An 18938-nucleotide genomic window follows, 5' to 3' on the forward strand; every position below is an offset into this window, starting at 1 on the left:
CTATAATTCCTACAAATTTATTATTTTGTATTTTCATCAACTTCCATGCCATAGTAGATTCATTTTCATTGAATTCTACTGGTACTTCAGTTATGATCTCAAATTTTATTGTATTTTCGTGATTAAGTGTTTTAATTTTGCTTGGAACTTTCATTAAAGTTCTAGGAATTTCTAATAGTTGTGACTCATCAAGTATACTTATTGTTGAGCCAGTATCTATTAGAATATTAAATTTTTTATTATTTATTGTGACTTTTATTATGGGAAGTGATTCTTTTTCCCGGCTAAGGTAAAATTTACCTCTTCATGTTTTATTTCAGTATTATTTACATCCATAGGTTCTGGTCTTGGATTCCGATTGTTATAATTATTATAGTTATTATTCCTATATTGTCCTGAAGGGAATGACCTTTGATTGTTTTTATTAAAGTCATTATAATTTCTAAATTGTCCTGAATTCTGATGTTTTTGATAACTATTTCTAAAATTATTTTGGAATGGTGGTCTAGCAATATAATTATTCGGTCTCTGATTATAATTCATTCCTCTGCTATTATTGTGGTAATTGTTATTATTTTGTTTAAAATTGTTCGAATTTCCCTGTTTATATTCTTTATTTAAATTTCTATGACGCATTAGCAAAGTATAAGCCTCTCTTATATTTTTTATATTTTGTGCAATAATGACAGATGCTTGATTGGCATTTAAATTATTTAAAAATTTATTCATAACAATACTCTCATTATTTTCTGGGTTATAAATAGTACTCTGTTCTAACTTACTTTTTTTATTAAGTTTTAAAAGGATTCCTTCAGTCTGGTCAAATAGTTGTTGAAGATCACTCGTGTTGATTGTATGAAGATCTTGTAGAATTTGTTCATATGTCTCCCTAACTCCGAAATCCTGGATTAATGCATCTTTTATTGTTGGCCATGTTGGCATTAAAATTCTTCGTAAGGTGTTGATCGCTGCTCCTTGTATTTTATTTCTTATTATAAGTGTCGCTATTGGTTGATTTTCCACACTTACATAACTGTACACAAAATCTATGTATTCGATGAAGGCTATGACATCCTCATCTGGACGTCCCGAGAATGTTGGAATTTTTTCCAATCGTACTAGTGGTATATTTTGGTCTGCTGCTGGATTTGCCATTTTTGTAAAATTATTTTTTTTTTTTTTTAAATTTTGTTTCTAAAAGAGTTTCTGTTTTTTTTTTTCTCTTTTTTTTTTTGTTAATTTTAATTTAACACTGTGAGTTCACTTCTTTTTTTTTTTTTATTTTGTTTGTTAATTTCAGTTTAACATTTATTATTTTTTTTTTTTTCACTGCTTTTATTTTTCTTAAGCACTGTCTTTTTCGTAGACACTTTAATTTTCTAATCTCTCTACGAGAATTCGTGTATTTTTTATTTAACACTTTAGAAAAAAATTATTAATTGCTTCGGCAATTGTTTTATTAAATAACTTTTAATTGTTCGTTAAAACACTTCGGTGTTATTAGCTTTCACAATAAAAGTATTTTTTTTTTTTTTTTGTTCGAATCACTGGATCTCATATGTCACTATTAAATTCGTTAATAGATCTCATTGAAATCCTACCGACTGCGCCAATTTTGTTTTTGATCCTCCGGGATCAATTTTTAAAAAAAATAATGAATCAAAATAAAACACAATTTTATTTTTTAATATTTTATTCACAAGCTTCAGATCCCTTACCACTGGTGGGGGGAAATCATCCGCTATATTAGAATGTTCGAACTATAATCTCTTCGTGACTTGTTATGCAAGCCCCTTTTATACTTTATTTAACTGTGCAGCAATGCTACATGAATACATTGCCACAGTAAAGATACATAATATAATGTTTTGTTTAGAATTTGAATCATTGACAATTTCTTAGAGTGATTCATTTTTATGATTGAGAAATGCGATCGTTAAAAATCTTTGTTTATATTAATTTATGATTGAGAAATGCGATCGTTAAAAAATCTTTGTTTATATTAATTTAATGGAGATACTTATTCTTATAATTTATTGTACTCAAGCAAATATGCTTGGTATGTTTTTATTATTGTTTATATTGGGAAGTAATTCTATAACTCATGCGTAGAAAATTACTAAACAAATAAACAAGAAAAAACCCTAATCGCTTCAACACAAAATAGCATTTGGTCTGACATTTCGAAGCATGATTCGTATATGAAATTGGACAACTTTCCGTTCCGACGGATACCTTCAAATCAAGGGGCACGGTAGTGCCCAGCCAAGTTCTCTAGCAACTTTGGCACTACACCCTTATTTACAGGAAACAACTCAGGCCATTTTCGACCCCCCTCTAACTTCCACACCAAAGATGCTAGAAATTTCAAACTCGCTACATTTATTGAGCTTGTCAAAACCAAACTCCTCACAAAATTTCAGCCTTTTACGATGAGTAGTTTCTGAGATATAGGGCTTCAAAAATCGCAAAAACCGTAACTGACTGACTGACTGACTCACTCACTCACTGACAGATCATCAAAATTATGGAGAACTTCCCGTTAACGTAGAAACTTGAAATTTTACACGGTGATAGGGCTTGTGGTGTATACAAAGGGAAAAATCGAAAAATTGAGATTTTCAATTCAGGGGGCGTGGCATCCGCCCATTTCCGCTGAATTATCATCAAATATTATAGAGCACTTCTGATTATCGTAGAATCTTGAAATTTGGTATAATGGTAGAGATGGTAGTTTATACAAAGGAAAAAATTTTAAGTTTGAGAAGTTCAGCCAGGGGGCGTGGCAACCGCCCATTTTCACTGAATTTTCATCAAATATAGAGATTTTTAATTCTACAGCCATACCTTGCAAAAAGTAGTGAAATATTACTGTTAAAAAAAGAGCCAAGTTCTTCTATGTTGAAATTATGCTGGCATAAAAAGTATTGAGATGTAAAAGTGTACCAAGTTCTAAAGTTTGGGTTCAAATTTGTATCAACAAAATTTTGATTGTTTACTTGGCAATTTTTGAAATAACTTTAAAAATCGGTAAATAAAAGAAAAATTGTCAAAAGAACAATCAAAATTTTATTGATACGAATTTGAACCCAAACTTTAGAACTTGGTACACTTTTACATCTCAATACTTTTTGTGCCAGCATAATTTCAACATAGGAGAACTTGGCTCCTTTTTTAACAGTAATGTTTTTGTTGTGATAAAACATTACAAAGAAACATAACATTTTCATCAATATATTTTAATAATTAATGAAAACTAGAAGATTTGCTTTTTGAAGATGCCTCCTCCATCTACTACATTCAAGTCTTTTTCGATGAACTTACTTTTATAAGCATCAAGTTTATTAAAGTTACAATCTTAATAATATAATTATGTACTTTTTCTCATCACAACCATTACCTTATGCAATTACATTTTCGGCAGAAGCCGATTATTTTATTATTTTTTTCTCTTGATGCAAATGCACTTGCACTTAAATTTGCACTCAAGTTTCGTCGTGGATTGCAAACTCCACATTCAATGAAATTCACAAGAATCTAAGAATAACCACTTAAACTACCTACATCAAGTACATGTGTACTCATATTCCTTTTTAAAATTTACTAATTATTGTTGAAGATTGACAATACGATGTGCCGTGGAAAGAAACGAAGTGTGTTTATATTGAATGGGGTTTTAAGAATCACTTGTAATTACGCTTTTCGTTTCAAGTCTTCAAGATAATATGGTCAGATTGGGTGAACCTGATTTTCTCCCCTTCTCTTGGATATGATGTTTAAAAAAAGTCGATAAAAAAGCACGTATACGCCACAGTGTAAGAGAACAACGTGCACCCTAATCGAAATTAAATAAACACTTGCATTCAATAAATTGAACATTTTGTTCATCTTCTTGTTATCAGTCAAATAAGCCCTGATTTTTTAATTGCCGCACAGTGGGGTAGAATGCTTTAAAACGTGGTATTAAATCAGCAGTTAGAGCTAGGAACCTGAAATTTTGCATGTAATGCTTCTGAGACCTTTTCTAGGTCATATATAATTGCCACGCCCACTTTACCGCCCACTTAAACTCATATATTATATATAGGAATTAATACAAATTTCGATATTATTCAGATTGAAATGTTATTGAGACTCAAAAATATACTATAATTTTTCATCTGGACCTAACTGTAATCCATGCTTCCTAATACCTTTATCTTTTAGTACCTACCTAGTGAAAACCAGTTTTACAAAAATTCCTTTTTTTAATTTAAAGATTTTTATTCTCAAAGATATGTTTTAAAAAATGCAAGAAAAAATAAAACAGAATTATAAGATAAGTTTACGACTATTCATCACTTTCGTCATCAGAAATATTGGTTTCAACAAAAATGTTTGGTTCAAATGACCTAGTGCTTCTTTGGGATAAGACTCCATAATTTATCTCGACCTGATTTTCTTGAAAAATGCTCTCGAACATACTTGGAATCTTTATTACAAGCCTCTTGCACTTCCTCAGAAATTTGGCAAATTGGCAACAATGCTGATTGTATAATTTGTCTGTCAATGTTTTCAGTAACATCTTTTAGAAGTTTGGAGGCCTGAATTTCCCCAAAAGCTCTTAAGCTCATCTAAGTTGCATTATTAAAACGGATATTGAAATGGTTTCTCTCAAGTATTGAGTTTTGTTTTTTTTTCAATCAATTGAGGTATTGGGACAGTTTACGTTTGGTTTATTAATTTTTCTTCGATCCTAGAAGCTTTGTCCCAGTATATTTGGAATTCGGATTTATAATTTGAAAAATATTGGCTTTTTTCGGTACTTTTTGTCATAATTAGAAGATGTTTTTCTAAAAATCCATCTGATCGTCAATCATAATGCTCTCACATCTTTTCATTATACCTACAAGTTACTTTCGGAACACATTCAAAAGCCAATAGACTTCAGAAAACCTTTATACAAGTTACCTTAGAAACACATTCAAAAGCCAATAGACTTCAGAAAACCTCTAAAATAACACTTTTAAAAATGGTAAAACCGAACTTGCCCCATTGTGCGGCGGTTAAACTATCAGATGAATAAAGTCAATATAAAAAAAAAAAAAAACATTTATTCGTAGGAATTAGCCTTAACTGGGGGTTTATTTGGCTAATGAAAAATTGGCTTTAAAAACCAAAATTAAAAATATTTCTTCAACCTCTTCAATTCTGCTTAAATTCTTAAATTTCATTTGAGCAAACGACTGTAAGAGATATTTCAACGAAAACCAAAGTCAATTAAGATTTTTTATTGATTTGTTGCCAAGAAAAACCTAAAAGTAATCAACTTAAATATATGTATGATAAATAATTTATAATTATTTATTTATTTAATTTTGCAGCCCAGCCATGCATCTAAGTAAAATGACAAACTGCCTTTTAATGGAAAAGATATCATATCTTTGTCATTGCATACCTACCTCACAGTTATAAGATCTCCCAATGACAGAAACACGTTCAGCTGTTCACTTTTTGTTATGCACACAAAATTGCTTTAACAAAACAATTTAACAAAATTGAAAAAGTAGTTCAAAGCAGCTTTAAGTACTAAGCACTAGATAAATATTTCCAAAGGAACGCAGCTATTCTTCAACCCCTACCTACCACATTATGGTCATTTCCAAAAGACCCGTAGCATTTAGAAACTTACTAAGAAAATGCAAGTATTTCATCTTATCTAATACGAGTATGTCTTCTTAATCAGAACTCCCAACTACGTCATCAAAAGATGACTAAAACTTGTTTATGAATAAACGGTAAGAACCCCATACCCACATTGATTACATAGAATTCAAGCAAGTACGAAAAAGTAACAGAGGCTTCTTGTCTGTTGAAATTAATCAGTAATTTTTTGTTGTCATAGGGCATTCCGCCGCAAGTTAAAAAATTCAATGATTATAAAAATGGTAAATTTATTAACTGGTTTTTATATGTCTAAGATTTTTCATGGGCAAAGTATTTATATTGGTTAAGGTAATACAAAATTCTAACAGTATTAAAAAGGTTTCTGCATTGAAGAGACAACAGAAGATTTAATTAACTTTTTTACTTTTGGGTAAGATTTGTACCCTTATAACCTCTTTTTAAATCAATTTGTTTGCTCGACTTTTTTTAGTCGTTCAAAAAAGGAACAATTAAAAAAGATCGGAGAAAAGGTCTTGAGAATGGCCCTAAGATAGTTTACTTTAAACTTCCCAAAGTATCTAACTTAATTTCTTCTTATTTACTTTCAGGATAATTAAAGAAAATTTAAAATTGCAATGGGAATGTCAACCGCATATAACGAAACCGAAAAAACATGGCGTGCTCCATCTAATAAAAATAACTATCCCAAGGCTGTTGGTCTAGGACAATTAATATTGCAGAAATTGAAAGAAACCGATCCGGAAAAAGTTCTAGAAGTTGAAAATGAATCAGGAAATTCACTTACAGCTGGACAAATTCGTTCAAAAACAATTACCGTTGCACAAAACTTAATTCGACTTGGAATAAAGAAAGATGATATTGTTATTGTGTTTTCGAAATCAAGTATAAAAATTAGTCCTATAACGTTTGCTTTATATACTATTGGAGCTACAGTAAATTTCTTTTATTTAGAATTGAAAGGAGGTAAGATAAATTGAAGCTACAGGTTTCTTATTTGCATCTAATGGTTAAATGTTTCAGAGGACATCGAATACTTTTTTGAACTATTCAATCCAACTGCCATTCTGTATGAAGAGCAGTTCAAAAACAGTGTTTTTCAAGCTCTAAAAAATGTCAAACTTTCAAACTTGAAACATATTATAAGTTTAGACTCACAAACTGAATCAGTTGATGAAGTTCTATTCAAACCTACCAAAGAAGATATTGAAAACTTTCAACCACCAGATATTGGCCATCCAGATAAAGCAGTTGCAGTTTTAGCTTTTACAACTGGATCCACAGGAAAACCAAAGATTTCTACGTTCTCTCATTCCATGCTGTTGCTAGGAATTCACAACAAATGGTGGCAAAAAATGGATTCGGAAAGTGTAGTTTGTGTGTTATCAGACTTGCGTTGGACATGTCAAATACAGATAATGATACAGCCTATCTTTTTTGGCTGTAAACGTGTTTACACGTCAAAATGTGAAAAAGATTATGACGAATCTTCTGAATATGAATTATTGCATAAAAACAAAGTTACACATTTCTTAACGATTCCAATACTTCTGATGCAGACTCTGAAAAATGCAGAAAATGCTAATCAAACTTCGAAACTTAGTCATTTACGGATAATATTAACTGGTGGAGAAGTTGTTTCGGATCCACTGATAAAATATGCTGGAGAAATTCTTCCAAATTGTCAAATCGTTAACGGTTATGGCATGACTGAGTTGCCTGGAGTTTTAGCAACTGATGAATTAGTACTTGATAGATATGTCAATGGAGGCACGTTAATGAGTGGATATCAGTTGAAAGTTATTGACGAAAATGGAAATCATTTGGGACCAAACGAAAAGGGTCGATTATGTTTTAAGCCAATTGTACCATTGATTGGGTATTTTAAAAATGAAGAAGCTAATAAGGAACATTTTAAAGGAGATGATGGATGGTTTACAACGGCAGATTATGGTTTTATGGATTCTGACAATTTACTCCACGTTGTTATAAGATACGACTATCTACTGCGTTTTAATGGACAATTTGTAAGTTAGCCTTATAAAAATGAGGTTAATTTTTTGCTTAATTTAAATTTCATCTTTTTTTAGATTGTTCCAACTAAACTTGAAGACGTTATCAATTATCATCCTAATGTTTTCGCAGCTGCTCTAGTTGGACATCCTGATCCAGAAAATAAAGATTCAGATATTGGAACAATGTTTGTGGCTCTAAACGATTATTCACATCGTGACGTCATGGAAAATGAAATCTTAGCCTTGTTGAGAGCAAATTTTACAAAAGAAGAAGCAAAGTTGGTACAATATTTGAAAATTTTAGATGAAATTCCAATAGTTAATAATTGTAAAGTTAATCGAACACTATTGAAAAAAATGGCTTCGAATGAATGTGAGAAGTCTTTGAAAATTTAGAATTAGAAAATAATTATGGTCAGTATACAATACAGTATAGAATAAATAAATTATTATTAGCTGCGTTCCTTTGGAAATATTTATCTACTTTTTAGTACTTTAAACTACTTTGATCTACTTTGCTATACTGAAAAAGTAGTTCAAAGCAGCTTTAAGTACTAAAAAGTAGATAAATATTGCCAAAGGAACGCAGCTATTAAAGAACACATTATATTTTTTAGTATTGATTGGAATTAAACTTTCAAAAGAATTTTAAGGTGTTTGAATTTGTTTCTTTTTTTTTTTTGTCTAAAGTGTTTGAGAGTGTGAATTTTGGAAAATTTAGTATATTGTTATACATAAATCTAAAATTATACACAAGTATCCATTCGGGTGGTACTTTTTTTAGATTTTACATCTTCTACATTTTTTTAGTAACCATGTAAAATGTCGGCTATTTAGCTGAATTGGGACTGGGTGTTTATAAAAATTCATTTGAAATTTGTTTTTTACCAAAAATTAAAAAAAAAATAATAAGTAAAAAATGAGTTACTTGACGCCAAGGAAAAATGAAATTTGTTTACTTGGTTGTGCGAAACATGGTGTACTGATCTGATCATATTTAAGCCAAATTCCACCTCCAAGACAAGTTCTTTCACAATATCTTCAGATAAATATTGCAACAAATTGTTATAGAACACAAGAGAGTTGATACAGTTTAATTTAAAAAGAGCATGTTATAAAGTTGTAAGGTAATAAAACACGTGCACAAATCTTAGTAAATACAAAACAAAATCTTAGTTATTTTGTTTGTGGAGATATAAAAGCAAGAATGAACTTAGTAAGAAACTAAAATCTTATTCAAATGCAATTATAATTGGTTTCATAGTTTGTAATTTCATGCTTATTAGTTACAAACATTTAAAGAAAATTGTAAACTTAACTAGGGTTTTTCCTAAATGACGAAAAAAAAATCAATCTACTATTACACCTTTATACGAAAAAAAAAAACAGAAAAATACAATTTTTAATAGTTAGGAATGAAAAAGGGTGATATTGTTATTGTATATTCAAGATCAAGTATTAAAATAACTCCAATAACGTTTGCCTTATCCACCATCGGGGCTCCAATAAACTTCTTTTTCTTAAATTTGAAAGGGGGTAAGATGATCTTAATTTTAATCAAACTCTAGAAACAATGTTTTCTATTTCAATCTTTCAGCTGATATTGAATATTACTTCGAACTGTTCAACAGCTATTCTATATGAAGAAGGATTTCAGAAAGACATTTTTCAAGCTCTTAAAAATATTAATCTTTCAAATTTGAAATATACTTTAAGTTGGACTCTGAAATTGATTCAGTTGATGAACTTCTTTCTATTCAAGCCAATCGATAATATTAAGAACTTCGAACCTCCAGATATTGGAGATCCAAGTAAATAAGCAGCACTTTTACCTTTTACCTCAGGTTCTACAGGAAGACCAAAGATTTCTACATATTCTCATTCAATGTTGTTGCTAGGAGTTTACAACAAATGGTGGCAGGAAATGGATCCGAAAAGTGTGGTTTGCGTGCTATCAGATCTTCGTTGGACATGTCAAGCTCAGATAAGAAGAAAATTATGCCAGATTGTAAGATCATTAATATTTATGGCATGACTGAACTACAGGGAATAGTAGCATCTGATGAAAAAGTGATTGGCAGAACTGTTAAGGGAGGTATTTTAAAAAATGGCTATTTGCTCAAACTTATCGATGCACATGGAGGAAACCAATTGGGTCCGAATGAAAAAGGTCGATTGTGTTTGAAGTCAATGTTTCCATTAATTGGATACTTTAAAAATGGCACAGCTTATAAGGAACATTTAAAAGGAGATGGATGGTTTACAACTGCAGATTACTGTTACATAGACTCTGACCATTTACTAAATGTTGTTATAAGATTCACCTTATCTTTTGCGATATAATGGACAATTTGTAAGTGAACTTTTTCAAATTTTAAAATTGTTATCAACATAAATTGATCGTTGCAGATTGTTCCAACTGATATTGAAAATATTGTCAGTAATCACCCGAATGTATTGACAGCTGCTCTCGTGGGATATCCATCAGATCCCAAAAATATAGATACAAATATATGTAGGAACATTTTTTGTAGCTCTCAAAGATAATTCACATTCGGATGGAATTAAAGATGAACTTTTGGCTTTGTTGAGAAAAAAACCGGCAAAAGATCAAGCTAAGTTGGTTTGATATTTTAAAGTTATCGAAGAAGTTCCAATGTTGAATTATTGTAAAGTTAATCGAACTGCATTGAAAGAAATGGCTGCTATTGAATCGGCCAATTACTTGAAAATATAGAGTTATATGGATCTTATTTATTAATGATGATTTTTTAATCATTAGTTACACTATTATAAAAAAAAAATACAAAATGTACAAACTCTAACTAAGTGAAACAAAAAAACTGACAGTTTTTTTTTATAATCTGCGAGCACTAAAGGGGTTTTGTATCAACACAGTGCGAGCGTTAGGAAAAGAGGGAGGGGATGCACATTAGTTTTAAAGCTCTGGACATTAAAATGGGAGTGAATAACTAAGAAAGAATCTAAGTATTTGACGGTATATCCGAAATGAGGCTTAAGGTTAAACTGATGAGCATTCCTTGAATTGCGAGTATTACGGTTTAATTGTTTAAGGGGAGGAATGCAACTAGCTATTTCATCAGAAAAAAATACCTATAAAATAAGGACAGGTATGATACATTAGGGCGGTGCTCAAGGGTTGGGATTGTATCAGTAATGTACCTACCTATCATCTATGGACCAAGCACTATTTAGAATTCTGTCCAAATAACTCAAGTGGGTCTTAGGTCTTAGGAGCACCTGCCCAGATATGGGAATTATACTCGAGCCTTAGACAAATATATGCTTTATAAATTGTAGCCAGATCTGGAGGGGTGAAATATTTCTTACATCTACGGAACAAACCTAAGCATTTCGCAGAGTTTTTGGCTACTTCAAATATGTGCTCATTCAAAAGGTAGTTTGTAATGGACAAAGCTAGAATCGAAAGCTTATCAGTTTCCTCGATGCAAGTACCACTCATGGATAGTGGAAAAAAGGGAAGATTTCGTTTTAACGATAGTAAGCAGCATTGTGTTTTCGAAGCATTAAATTCTTCGCGGTTTCTTATTCCCCATTGGGCAATTCATTCGAGATCAGAATTTAATGATCTTATCTTATTTTGCCGCTGATGTTCCACACACGAATAACAAGGGTGTGAATCCTCAAACGAATATGAATATTGAGGGTACTATCGTCAGCGAAACAATTCAGTGGATAAGAAGTTTCAGAAAGCAGATCATTAATAAAAATGAGGAAGAGAGTCAGAGACAAAAGTGAGCCCTGGGGCACACCAGCGTTTATATTATGGGTTTCAGACTTGAATCCATCCAATACAACTTGAATTGAACGGTTCGAAAGGTAGTTTACAATTTATAAGTTTTTAATGCCTCAATTCATTTAAACAAGAAAATCAACGGGTGAACAAAAAAAAATTACGGATCCGGCAATTTCAAAGGCGAACCTGGCAAATTATTGGGTAAGCCAGGAAAATCAACGGACAAATCCTACAAAAGGCTACATTTAATAAGACCCCTTACCACTGATGGTAAGTATAATTAACAGAATTGTGAATTTTCTCATTTCAAAGGGCACTGTAATGCCTTAGAAAATCACTTACTTACCAATAATCCAAAATTGCAACGAAAACCTGGAAAAAAAAACACAACATTGCACATAATTTTTTTGAATTTTGACATACTAGGAATGAGCTCATTTTTATTTATTAATTTAAAGAGTATCGTATTGAAATGACTAATTTCCCATTTTTTTTTTTAAGTACAACCAAATAAATAATTCAGCAAAGATTTTCTTTTTATTTTAATTTAACTTTATTTTCAACTTGGGATTTATACACTCAATATTTTTAATTTAGGTATAAATAAGAATTTTTTTTCTTCTACGTGAGATCTTTAATAAAATTAATTTCAAATCATCAAGTAATTGGCCGATTCAATAGCAGCTGTTTCCTTCAATGCAACTCGATCAACTTTACATGCATTAACCATAGGAGCTTTCTCAACAACTTTCAAAAATCGTACCAACTTAGTTTGGTCTTTTGTGAGATTTTTTCTTAACAAAACTAGCAGTTCATCTTCAATACCATCAGACTGAGAATAGTTTTTTGGAACAACAAATATTGTTCCTATTTCTGAATCAATATTTTCTGGATCTGGGTATCCAACGAGAGCTGATATTAAAACATTCGGGTGACTATTGACGATATTTTCAATTTCAGTTGGAACGATCTATAAAAGAAAAAAAAAGAAAAAAAATAAAGTCAAAAATATTTACATCGAATAAAAATGGTAAAAAACTTACAACTTGTCCATAATACCTCAGAAGATATTTGTATCTTATAACAACATTTAATAAATGGTCAGAATCCATGTAACCATATTCTTCCGTTGTATACCATCCATCTCCTTTCAAATGTTCCCTGTTGGCTTTGTCATTTTTAAAGTATCCAATCAATGGTACCTTTGATCTCAAACACAATCGACCCTTTTCATTCGGTCCCAAATGATTTCCGTGTTCATCAATAACTTTCAATTCATACCCATTAGCTAAAATACCTCTATTAACAATTTTCCCAAATACTTTTTCATCAGAAGATATAATTCCATAAAGTTCAGTCATTCCATAAGAATTGATAATCTTACAATGTGGGATTATTTCCGCCGCATAATCAAGCAACGACTTGGTAACAACTTCACCACCCAATAGAATCACTCGCAAATAACTCAACTTTGATATTTGATTAGTTTTGTCAATGTCTTGAAGTGTTTTTAATAGAAGTATTGAAACCGTACAATAATGAGTGACTTTGTTGCTATAAAATAATTCATATTCATAAGAATCGTCGAAATCTTTTTCACATTTTGACGTGTATATTCGGATGACGTCATAAAAGACCGGTTGCAACATAAGCTCAATTTGACTTATCCAACGAAGGTCTGATAAAACACAAACTACACTTTTCGGCTCCATATGCCACCACTTTTTGTGAAGTCCTAGCAACATCATGGAATGTGAATGCACACTTATCTTGGGCCTTCCTGTGGAACCGGAGGTGAAAGTCAAAAGTGCTGCTAATTCATTTGGATCTCCAATATCAGGCGGCTGAAAGTTCTCAATGTTATCGATTGGCTTAAATAGAATTTCATCAACTGATTCAGTTTCAGAGTTTAAACTTAAAATATGCTTCAAATTAGACAGCTTGAGATTCTTAAGAGCTTGAAATGTATCAGTTTTGAATTCTTCTTCATAGAAGATTGCAGTTGGATCCATAAGTTCAAAATAATATTCGATGTCCTCTGGAAAATTGAATACATTATTGTAAGGTTTCAAATAAACTTAGGGTTTAAAATTATATCTTACCTCCTTTCAAATCCAAGTAAAAGAAATTCACTGTAGCTCCAATGGTGTACAATGCAAACGTTATAGGAGTGATTTTTATATTTGATCTTGAATAAACGATAACAATATCGCCCTTCTTCACTCCGAGTCGCATTAAATTCTGTGCAGCTGTAATTGTTTGAGTGCGAATTTGTCCTGCTGTAAGTGAGGCTCCAGATTCATGCTCAACTTCTAGAACTCGTTCAGGATCAGTTTCTTTAAACTTTTCCAATACCAAATGGCCAATACCAATGTTGGGATAATTATGTTCAACAGATGGACCGTGCCATATTTTTTCGGTTTCATTGTATTTGTTTGTCATTTTTTGTGATTTATTTTCTTTATTAAAGGATATTGGATTTTTTTAAGAAGCCTCAACTGTATCAAGGATTCATTTTTTTTAAAGATTTGTAAAAAGCACTCCACCATTAGTTTTACTGACCACACAGAAAATATGTTTGCCAAAACTTATTGAAAAATCAAACTTAAATCAGTTCTAATTCAACAAATCCCCTTTTTAAATCCCTTTTAAGTGTTTTTTCTTTTTTTCTTCAACAACGATAAGATTTCTTTTTTCCAAGAAATAATCATGTTTAATTAACTTTAATCATTGATACCAATCGAAACCCGGTAATGTAAACGTTCTTTAAACGTTTAATCGACAAATTGTTATCATTTCTTTAATTCATTTTATTCCCACTTAATGAGCAGATTGTTTTTGATTTGAAAGTAATCAAGAAACAATTTTAGATTATTTATAACTTTTTATTGAATGGAAACATTATTTTAACATGTTTAGGTATCAACATATTGAGATATCACAGTCTTAGATCTAGTAGCCACTTAGACTAGAATGTTTTGTTATTAGGTACTCATTTAAATAGTGATGGGAGCTATCGAATAAATTCACTCATTCATTCAGTGTATAACACTTTCGATTATTCATTCAATTATTTCTTTTGCTGGAATTTGATCTGAACTATTTGAACTTGTTATTTCTTATTTTGCAGCTCTTAAATTCATACAAAACCATTTTCTTTAGTCAAATTGCATTGTCAAAACTCTAGTTCCTAGCTTTTATAAAACCAGAGGCATTTTTCAGACATCCAAAACCTTAAAAAATAGTTTAGTCCAATTGAACGTCGGAAACACTACTCGTAAGTCGTAAGTATACCAGGTCGTGTGTCAAATCCAGCAGCTCTGATTTGTGTATATATTAATGTCTATCTAAAGTTTTTGGATATGAGTTTAGACCGCACTACATAATCCAAAATGCAAAAAAAAAAATCATGTGTGCAATTCACACGTGGTAGAAGTGAAACCTTAAAAAATCAGTTTTCTTGAAAAAATAGAAAAAATCTACCTATTTTTATTCTATCACCTTCAAATCCATGTTTTTTATATGATAACCTATATAAATCTAATATCATCTGAAAGCTTTTTGTCTTAGCTCAAAATATATATATCGATCAGACCTATGAGACATCTACAAAAAGAGCTAGAATTTTTTAAACTCGATGAAATTTCATAAAAATCAATTTTTTTGTTTGACAACCTGTAACAAATTTTATACCATGTGAAAGCTTATTGTTTCACCTTCTATAATGATGCATAAATCTTATTTCAAAGATGTCTACAAGAGAAGTTAGAATTTTTTAAAGTCAACCATGTCGAATTCCAGACTGAGATTACGGTACTTCCTACACTGGTAGCTGGTCATCGCCAACAGATCTCCTCAGGTGTTTTGAGGTATTTTTAATTTTTTTTCAATTTAAGATTGTGTAACTTGTAGAACACGTAACGTTATGTGTGATACATCAAATAAAAGGTTATGTTATCATCATGCGTGTTAAAGTTAAATCAAATTTGTATGTGCACTAGATCAAAAGATATAACGTGTGTTGGAAAAGAACATTTTTTTACCGTTATCTCCGAATTTTGAATATGAAATTAATTGAAATTTTGTACAATTATAATTTATTTAATTACTTATCTACAGTACAAATTTCACAAACAAAAAAGTTATAACAAGTTGAAGTCGTGTCGCGTTTTCGTTTCATCTTGTTTCAAATCACTACTATACTAAAGAAGTTTTCACTTCAAAAATGTCAACCAAAAAATACGCTAATTTATTAATCTTTTGATTCAAAGAAGCATAAAACTACTACTATTATAAATCACTCAGTACCGTAGTTGAAGAATATCTATTAATTTACCTTTTACAATAGAACCAACGTTCGACAACACAATCTAACGACCACAAAAAAATACTTTGCCATATTTTGCTTCACTTTCGTGATAGTTTAATAATAAGTACCTAACCCTTGAAAATTTAAATTAAAAAATTCACCATGTTGTTTAGGTAAAAAAACTAGACTTTATAAACTAAAATATAATTACAAATTAAATTTTATCGATTTTATGTATATTCTTGAATTTGTTACTTTTGATTTTGAAGATCGGTTAACAATTTGCTAAGAATTTAGTGGAGTAACTAAAGCTCAAAAATTGGCAATATTAGGGAACCCGGCCGAACAGCTTAGATTTTGATGATCTTTTTTTTCAAACGTCGGTAATTAAAAATACTTTAAAGTCTATAGATTAAAAATTGCCGGTGTTGCCGTTTTGATTTTTTAAATTTAATTGAAGATTTTTTTGAACAAAAACAAATTTTTTTCAAAAATTTTTCTTAAAATTCATAAATTAATTGATGCCAAAAGATTGTCTAGGAAATTCAAGGAAAAAAAATTTATGGGAGTGAGGGACAATCTTCCATAGTTCAAGCGATAGATGCAATTTTCTTATTAATTGACTTCAAACACAAAAAAAAATATTTGAACACAACGGCAACACCTACAATATTCAAATATAAATTTTTTAAAAGCTAGAAGCTTAGTCATATATGTAAAATTAAAATGAAGTTAATTGAATGGCTTTTGAAAGAATGGTAATTGAACTCAGATTTTTGAAAAAAAAAATTATTGAAAAAATTTTAACATGTCGTTTTTTAAACTTGGTCGTAATGTAAAATGCATTTATTTTCAAATTTTTTTGGCCGCATTTATTATGATTTCAAATTATAAAAGGAAATGTCAATATGTATTACGGTTTATGAAAAAAATTAAAAAGTATTTCATTTTCGAAGAACTTTTTTTTAATAAAAGTTTTGAAAAAAAATGTAACTTATTTTTTTTTTTAAGTTCAACATCTAAACATAAAATTATTTTTTATTCATTTAATAACCCTTACTGTTGAAAGTTAAATAGAAAAAATTTAAAGTTCCTATTTACCACAGTATTTGAGAAAATTAATTATTTCAATGCAAAAATTCAGTTTTAATAAAAAAAAAAACCATTGAAATTGAAGTAATTTTTCATTTTTTTTTCAAAAGTGTGATATATTTTACCTTTTTACTTGCGATATAGGTACTATAGGGCAAGTTTAGGATTCGTAAAAAAAATCGAACTCGAGATAACAATTTTACATGACATTACGATGATAGAGAATGCCAAAAAAGTGGGTCCTGCAATTCTGTCTGTCTGTCTGTCTGTCTGTCTGTGTGTCTGTCTCTATCTGGAGCTGCAGCCTAAACGAGTGAAGTGATTTTCTTGAAACTTGGTAGTTAGCAGTTTTTGGTGATTCCCTAGAGGGGAAATTGAAATTTTTTTTTTATGACCAAAACTAACGGTACCTGCCATATAACGGAAATAGAAAAGTTAATTTTTTTCAAAAACGGCTCTAACGATTTTGATTAAAATTTTTGTGTGTAGTACAACACATAAGAGCCAACTTTTTAAATAAAAAAAATATTTTTTGTACCGTTATTAACGGTACCTGTCATAGAACGGTTTTTTCGTTTCTGAATATCTCGTACAACATTAACCCGATTCAAATGAAAATTTTTATACAAAAGTGTGTAAGTAAAGATAATATTAAAATTTTAGAAAATTTTCAAAAAACGCATTTTTGGTTTTTTAAAAAATATTTCAAAATTTTTTTTTGAAAAATCAATTTTTTGAAAACGGATTAATGAAAAATTTTGAAATTTAGTTTTAATGTGTAAATTAATTATTTCTTCAAAATGGCATCCCAACTTTTTTTTTGAAAAATGTTAAAAAATTTTTATATATAAAAAACTATTTTTTAAAAAAACGGCTCCTACAATTTTCGAAAATTTTTTTCTAAAAATACCTTTTTATACAAGAAATAAAATGGCATATTTGTTTTTTGTTTTAAGATAATTTAAAACGGAGTTTAATTAATTATAAAAACAGATTTAATTTTTTTATACTACTTATAAAATTTCTTCAAAATATCAAATTTTAAATTTCTTGAATAAAAAGCTTTAACATTATAGTTACTTTAAGCATAAGAGCAAGTACGTGCGACCCCAGTCGTGCAATTTATTTGCTTCGAAATTCAACTGATAATATTTATGGCCAAACATTTTTTTTAAATAAATTCATATTTTATTAGAAAAAGTTTGGAAAAAAGTAATTTAAAATTTTTCTAATAACTTTTTTTTTTTTAATTCTGAGTTTGAGGACCATTTTTTCAAAAAGTCTTGATTAAATTTAGTGGATTTAAATTTAAGAGATAAGAATGAGCTTCTGACTTTTTAAAAATGTATTTTAAAATATTGTAGGTGTTGCCGTTGTTTTCAAAATATTTTTTTTGTGTTTGAGGTCAGAATGTTAGAAAATTGCATTTATCGCTTAAACGATGGAAGATTGTCCCTTACTGCCTTTTATATATTTTCCTTAAATTACCTAGAGAATCTTTTGCTATCATTTGTTTTATGAAATTTAAGCAAAAAAAAATGGTTTTGTTAAAAAGAAATTAATTTTAATTTAAAAAAACAATACGGCAACACCGGCAATTTTTAATCTATAGACTTTAAAGTATTTTTAATTACCTACGTTTGAAAAAAAAATCGTCAAAAATCAGAGCTGTTCGGCCGGGTTCCCTAATAATTTGGTTTAGTTACTCTACTAATTAACCATTTCAAATTTTAAGTTGAAATTAATAAATTTTCAATTTTCAACCGATTTGATGTAGCCTAAAAGTAGATTTGAAAAAAAAAACTACACGAAAAAAACCATCAAAGTTTTTTTGAATTTCAACGAAGAGAGAAGATTGAGGATTTCGTTACAATAAGCGAAACTGCTTTTAGATGATCTTTCTTAATCCAATCATTGTGATAGTAACTTTTTTGAAAAAATAAACTTGTTTTCGTAGTTTTCTATTAGTCCTAGTAGTAGTAAGAGCTAAACTAACTGCACCTATATTGAGAATTTGATTATATTTTTACTTCCTCTTTGAAACACTCTTCTTGAAACTAGAAGAGTCTCACCACATTTA

The 18938-nt window shown here is 29.9% G+C and overlaps 4 protein-coding genes across 5 annotated transcripts in view; 3 read left to right on the forward strand and 1 right to left on the reverse strand.

Moving 5' to 3' along the window:
- The window catches only part of LOC129908198 (dolichyl-diphosphooligosaccharide--protein glycosyltransferase 48 kDa subunit), a 383207-nt gene that overhangs the window by 255175 nt on the left and 109094 nt on the right, over positions 1 to 18938 (forward strand). The window lies entirely within an intron of this gene.
- On the forward strand, positions 6018 to 8173 carry LOC129908190 (putative acyl--CoA ligase YdaB). The gene is made up of 4 exons (XM_055984538.1): positions 6018 to 6076; positions 6255 to 6630; positions 6688 to 7691; positions 7755 to 8173. The coding sequence occupies exons 2-4, from the start codon at positions 6282 to 6284 to the stop codon at positions 8073 to 8075; spliced, it is 1674 nt and encodes a 557-aa protein (XP_055840513.1). The 5' UTR covers positions 6018 to 6076; positions 6255 to 6281; the 3' UTR covers positions 8076 to 8173.
- Positions 9591 to 10022, forward strand: LOC129909751 (uncharacterized). Its single transcript, XM_055986823.1, has one exon. It carries the CDS (start codon positions 9591 to 9593, stop codon positions 10020 to 10022), a length of 432 nt encoding a protein of 143 aa, XP_055842798.1.
- LOC129908193 (putative acyl--CoA ligase YdaB) lies at positions 12027 to 14020 on the reverse strand. Its single transcript, XM_055984543.1, has 3 exons — positions 13560 to 14020; positions 12501 to 13495; positions 12027 to 12427 (listed from the first exon to the last, which is right to left on the reverse strand). The coding sequence occupies exons 1-3, from the start codon at positions 13897 to 13899 to the stop codon at positions 12107 to 12109; spliced, it is 1656 nt and encodes a 551-aa protein (XP_055840518.1). The 5' UTR covers positions 13900 to 14020; the 3' UTR covers positions 12027 to 12106.

Source organism: Episyrphus balteatus, chromosome 2, assembly GCF_945859705.1.
Source record: "Episyrphus balteatus chromosome 2, idEpiBalt1.1, whole genome shotgun sequence".
NCBI classification, from domain to species: Eukaryota; Metazoa; Arthropoda; class Insecta; order Diptera; family Syrphidae; genus Episyrphus; species Episyrphus balteatus.